This window comes from Aquarana catesbeiana, linkage group LG06, assembly GCF_042186555.1.
Source record: "Aquarana catesbeiana isolate 2022-GZ linkage group LG06, ASM4218655v1, whole genome shotgun sequence".
NCBI lineage: Eukaryota > Metazoa > Chordata > Amphibia > Anura > Ranidae > Aquarana > Aquarana catesbeiana.
In genome coordinates, this window is record NC_133329.1 from 387,744,126 (window position 1) to 387,750,641 (window position 6,516).

At 42.0% G+C, this 6,516-nt stretch overlaps 1 protein-coding gene across 1 annotated transcript in view; it reads left to right on the top strand.

Moving 5' to 3' along the window:
* Positions 1–6,039, top strand: part of TTLL4 (tubulin tyrosine ligase like 4) — a gene marked incomplete at its 5' end in the record, with an annotated part of 53,288 nt that extends 47,249 nt beyond the window's left edge. The window contains 2 exon segments of the mRNA XM_073634305.1: positions 1,391–1,455; positions 4,480–6,039. Coding sequence (XP_073490406.1) covers positions 1,391–1,455; positions 4,480–4,615 — 201 coding nt within the window. The 3' untranslated portion in view covers positions 4,616–6,039.
* Positions 6,040–6,516: the final 477 nt, after the last annotated feature.

A 6,516-nucleotide genomic window follows, 5' to 3' on the forward strand; every position in this document is an offset into this window, starting at 1 on the left:
AATTAAGAGCTTAGAAGGGAACTGAAATTGGAGCATCCTCCATAGGGGACACCAGCTAGTCTACAGCAGTGGTTCTCAACCCTGTCCTCAAGTACAAAAACCAAACCAAATAAATGTGCAAACCTATTATACAAGTAATCTGGATAATTATTGCAACAACCTAGTGCAGTACTGCTGGAAAACAGATTTGTAAACAGTCCAACCAGTAATTAATATGTACCTCATGCTGCCTTCAGAACTCAATAAAGGGCCAACTGCTCGGAGACTATTTTATGCCTTACACCGCAAACACGGAAGCAACCAGCTGAAATAGGACCAAAGGTTTTTCCTGTGTGCTACACGGTGGCAAATACTGTGAAGGCGTAATACCTCCTTGTGGGGTGAATGGTTCCGGTGAGTGCATTTCTTATAGGGCACCTTTTTAAGAAGCACTGAATATAGTTTTTTTGAAGAGCACCTGTCACTTTATATTTTATGTATAATATATGGACTTTTTTGAGTGCATCAGCACTTACTTTATTAGAAGACATTATAAGTGTTTTTTGTTTTGTTTTTCATACATGATTTTTGATATCACATCAGATTGTTGTTTTTAATAGTGTGGTTTTTGCACATGTGGTACATATTATTTACTGGTTGGACCGTTTACAAATCTGTATTCCAGCAGTACTGCACTAGGTTGTTGCAATAATTATCCAGAACCCTGTCCTCAAGTACCTCGAACAGCCCGTGTTTGCAGGTTTTCCTTTATCTTGCACAGGTGCTTTAAATCAGAGTCAATGGCTTGGTATTTTAAACAGCTATTTTATCTAAGAGAAATTCCCAAAACATGGTCTGTTGGGGTACTTGAGGACAGGGTTGGGAACCACCGCTACACAGAATCTAAGCCTGTAGTGGGGACAGAGAAGATGACAGGGACAGCTGAAGGCAGGATCAACCTGGTATAGTTCACTCTCTACACAAAACAAATGCTTTTAGTGGCACGCTCTATTATATCGCGTGTACGTTTTTTTTTTTTTTTTTTTTTTTTTTTTTTTTCATAGTCTGGTTTTTAATGACACTTTGTTTTGCCTTTAGCAAATGCACTGGCTCGCTTACTCTTGGCACTTCATAATTTTTATGGATGGAAACTTTTCAAATCCTATGATTCCACATGGAATTATGGGACATTATTGAAGTGTACTTTTCAAGTTTAAAGTCGTAACTTTCTATTCTTTGGAATAGTTTTTATGGTGCTTTTATAAATGATTCCTGAGCCTGCCGGCAGTAACATACAATAGGTTTAATGTTTAGGATTGAGGATAGTTGGAAGCATAGGGAGGAGGAACCTTTAGATATAGCTTTGTATATCTGCCTCCATTATGGTCTAATTGCTTAAATGCCATTACAGAAATCTCCTGGTCACAGCGTGGTCCATCTGAATGGCTTTCACAGAGGGGACTTTTCAGCACCCAGGTGAGTCCATCTATACTTCTCTAGTTGTGTAGTGAAATGCCTGTGTGCCTTGCATAAGCAAATTAACTTATTTTTTTTTTCCCTGATGAGAATTTTTTTTATTTTTCGTTTTTTGTTTTTTTTGTTACAAAAACAACCTTATTAGAACAGTTTAACACGGTTGATTTTTTTTTTTTTTTTATTTATAGCATGAACAGAAACATCTCATGTACATTAAAAAAAAAATATAGTGCTTTCTCATTCACATTGTGCAACATTAAAACCATCAGTGCTCTACAGAATAAAGATAATTTGCCTCTGCCAGGAGGCAAGTATAGTGAAAGGACATGCTTCATTTGCTAGGAGTATAAAAATCCGGTCAATAACTGTATGCCTAAGTAAACAAAAACAAGTATCCAATGCAAAATATACATTAGTGTGTCTTGTGTATAGAAATGTGATTTGCAATTAAAGTAATATTAAAGGCAGATTTTTTTTTTTTTTATTAAAATAACAAACATGTTATACTTACCTGCTCTGTGTAGTGGCTTTGCACAGAGCAGCCCCAATCCTCCTCTTTTCGGGTCCCTCTCTGGCGCATCTGGCCCCTCCCTCCTGCCGATTGCCCAAATGGAAAGCGTCTTGCTATAGGGGCACCCGAGCCGCTGCTCTGTGTGTCCATTCACACACACAGAGGGTTGTTTTTGCCCTGCGCTCTCCTCATTGGTTTTACTGGCTGTGATTGACAGTAGCGGCAGCCAATGAGGAGGAAGAGACCCGGGAGAGCTGCTGCTCTCGTGCACATCGCTGAATCAAGATGGGGCTCCGGTAAATAGAGGCGGGGGGGGGGGGGGGCTGCCACACACAGGTGTTTTACCTTCATGCATAGAATACACAAAGTTAAAAAAAAAAAAAAAAAAAAAAAAACCTTGAGCCTTTAGAACCACTTTAACAGTGGCAGTTTCCAACATTCAACCATGACACAACTTCAGGAATATGAGGGCATCCTCTGTGTTGACATACTAGTTTCTCTCTGGTCAAGGTGGACCTGATCGTACGACCCATGTGAGACCTGCCTTGGTTTGGGAGAAAGGGAGACTATTGGACTTGCAGACAGAGCTTGTTCCCATTGTTCGTCTGAAAGAGGATATAGTCTTACTTTTCCTAGCAGGCTGCCTGGACCGTTCCTGTATTGCGCAGCTTAACATAGTATATAATTGAGGCAAAAGTCCTTTTTTGGACTAGGTGAGAGTAAAATATGCCAACAGTGCTATGTAGGGTAATAACAAACAGTGCATGCGTGCCTGAGTTGTCAAGGCACGTCTGAGCTGTAGGTGTTGGAAGAATCTGGTTTGTATTAGACCACATTCCTCCCAAAGTGTCTGAAATATTTTAATAGTATAATTCATGCAGTTGATGGATGTATCACACATCCTTCATATACCAGAGTTCAGATCTCTGCAACTTATTGAATTCCCCTTACTTTAAACTGCACCACATTGGATCACATTCAATATATCTCTCATGTTTCTTTAGCTTAAGCTTTTCATTGTATTCCTTACTCTAGCTAACAACAAAAGAGTAGGGCTGCATAGAGAAGTTGTCTTTGCTTTCCTCTGCCTACCTTAACCGGGAACCATTTAGGAGATATTTACTGTACATGCAGCTGGTGACCTCACAGGCACATGTGCTCTGAAGGAACGGCCACCCGAGCCGCTCCTTTAAACTCATGTGCCGTAAACGGCGGTTTACATGCGCATGAGTGACGTCATCGCGGCTCTAGCCTCTCACACAGCCAAAGTCCGCGAACCCGCAAGGCAGACCAGATGAAGATGGCAGCCATATCAGCGGTGACAGCTCAGCTAAGAGAAGCTTCACATAATGTGCTAGTTTGCGATGCATACTAGCACATTGTAACTTTGCCTTGCAGGTAAAAAAAAGTAAAAAATTGTCAGCGGTTTACTACCACTTTAAAGCTGCAGGCAGCCCCCACTTCTGGTTTACATTGTGCCTGTTGGCAATTGTTTACTGTTTTGCCCACCCTTTAGTTGGACTGCTTTTGGACATCCCATAGGCTTACGTTATTTTGTTTCCCTCAATAAACAAGATGGAAAGGAAACTCTTTTCTTGCAGTCCATTGAGCGACACCTGTCCCACCCCTCCTGGAGTTCCTTGAAGGACACAGGCCCCATCCCCCTGTGTTTATGATCATGTTCTTGGTACTGTTTTGCTACAAAACTGAGGCATGCTATCAGTTGGAGGTGTTATAAGCTGGGATGGCCTACAGTTTTTTTGTTTGCCTATGTCCAATCCTCCCGTAGGTGGCAGTACAACCAGAAGCTTTAATACACTTCCTGTGTCCCTCAATGGGCTCCAAGAAAAGTATTTTAAGGCGATTACAAAACTTCTATTTTCTCCCTCATCCATCGATGGACAAGAAAATCATATTGTGTGTGTGGTTCTGGAATGGAATGCCCAGGATTTTGCAATGGGATGTCCAACAATCTCATATATGGGTGTGATGTTCAGGTGTTGGCCACATAGTATATGTAGTTGCAAAATTTGTAATATAAGCATACTCTCCCTGCATGGTTTGTTTACAAGATAACCTTACCTTCATTGTGCAGCTCCCTGCTCAGCCCCCCTAATACTTAAGCTCGATAACTCAATCCAGCGATATGCAGGAGAGTAGTGGCTTTCCCGGAACTCTCCCTCCTCATTGGCTAAGATACAGCAGGAGCTATTGCTGTCAATCACAGCCAGTGAGGAGGGAGCACACAGAGCGGGGCTCAGGACCGAGCATGCACAAGTGCTCCCACAGCAGGCAACTTGATAGGAGGGCACTCGGCAGGGGAGAGGGACCTGCAGGGGGACCCAAGAAGAGGATTTGGCCTGCACTGTTACTTTAAGAGAAAAAAAAAAATTCTGCCTTTTAAACACTTTAAATGTTTAGTTATATATTAGATCTACATGGCAAATTTTTCATTTAGGAGTACATTTTTTTTTTTTTTTTAATTTTATATACTTCTTGTTTCCTTGCTACAGTTCATTACACATCTCTCCAGAGGAAAGGCCAGTATCTTTAAAGACCTCATCTTACCATCATCAGCCAGAGCTCCCAGAGAGAACACGGTTATGCCAGTCGCTGTCTAATTTGCAGGAGTCCACCTTGGTCATGTGATGAGGGTCTCTGCCATCAGCCCCGTCTCCTCTGACCTACACAGTCTACCTCAGTGGATCATGGGTTCAAGAAAGAGGAGCAAGATCAAGTGCCGGTTTACTGCTGTATCTCCATACAGAAATGCAATACTGAGAGAAGGAAGCTGCACCCCTCCAATATTACACAATTATTTTTCTACACTGTTCCATGCTTAGATTAAAAGTGCCTGGAACTTCAATGTAGAGGAAGAGTCCTGAATAATTCTGCTCCTGTGTAATTGCACTGAGTACCTCAGAAGTGAGTTACGCACGCCCCTACATAGTGTTCTACTCCACAATCTGCGGGGACCCAAAAGATTCTGTAATGGGGTAAAATAAATAAAATTGCAGGTACAGTACGATGTGTAGGCTTCTAGAGGTACAGAAATCTACAGCAGCCCCCTAATTCTAAATTCCATTTGTCACATCCAAATGCAGTCAAAGCTTTGTCTCTTCCTAAGGGTATGTGGGCTTTTGTTTGTTTCAAGTGGGATTTTTATTCCTATGAAAGTCTACAGAAATGCTAAGCCTGCAGGACGCTTGGTATTTGGCTGTGACAAGAGGGTTTGGAAGACCACTGCGGTCATAAAATAGACACCTAGAAGGGGACATATGTGCCTCCCAAACCCTTCTGTCATTGCTTTATGCCAAGTCGCACTGACAGGCAGCACTTCGCCACTTTTGTAATGGTGCTTCTGGTCTACTGCACGCTCCCTTTGGCCAGGTAGACTGCCCAATGCAATGATGAGCCAATAGGAATATGTTGGGCCAGACCCTACCCTATAAGTGTCGGAGCTTTGCCAGAACCACCTAGCATATGGCTGTGACAGAAAGGTTTGCAGCAGTTTTGCTTTCTGACAGAGAATCCTTATAGTGTATCCTTAGCCTTTTTTTAATTTTTTTTTCTTTGTCCTGGATGAAGCAGAAAAGGGTTAGAATTCTGGGTTTATTACTGTTCGTGGCTCTGCTGGGAAAATTTTAGCTTTCTGTTTGACTGGTGACCAGTCAGGTTGATGGGGAAAATCCAAATTTTTTTATGATTGCCACAGAAGCAGGAGGGAAATTTTCCAGTGGGGACACCTGTTTTGCTGGCAAAAAGGGTCTTCTCTCACTTTGGAGCAATGTCTTTTCACTTCCTGTTGTGTTCCTGGAAGTGTGGAGACATCTCCCCAAAGTGACATGGACAACCTAAAAAAAAAAAAAAAACAGGGATCGAATCCTTACCTACTCTATCCAAAACTATAGATACACTTTAATCATCTGCACAAGATGGCATCAGGGAGCCTTAGCACAGAGTGTCTAACTAGAATGCGGCTGTTTGTCTGTTCTGCTGTTACGAGTGAGTTTTTTTGTTTTTGTTTTTTGCCAAAATAATATATATTAATAATAAAATGTTTGTAATATTCATTTGTGTTCCTTTAACTTCGTAAAAGACCAAAGAAGGGGGATTATTCTCTGATGTTGCCCAGGCAGGAAAGGCATGGTAGATGTTATGGCAAGTAATTCTTCCTTCAGAGATTGCATGCATGTGATGGTCGTCCTGATCCCTGGAGTCTTTACCTTCTGACTCTGACCACAAACCCATATGCAGGACATTAGTTCAGACTTCCTTGGCAGGCACGCTTGTTTCAGGTAAGTGCATCGGATTAGGATGGCGGCAATCGGACCTTTACCTGAACATGTAAAGAAAGGAATCATTACTGATTTGGATTTTAAATTTAAACTAGGTAAATGGCTGCAGCAAAAAAAAAAATACTTTCACTGCCTTTTCTCTAGCTTTACCTGGACTCAAAAACCAAATTTATCTTCTGTTGGGCAGGGGCGTTGCTAGGTGGCAAAAAAGACCAGGGGCTCCAAGGCCGGAAACGGGGGGGGGGGGGGTGT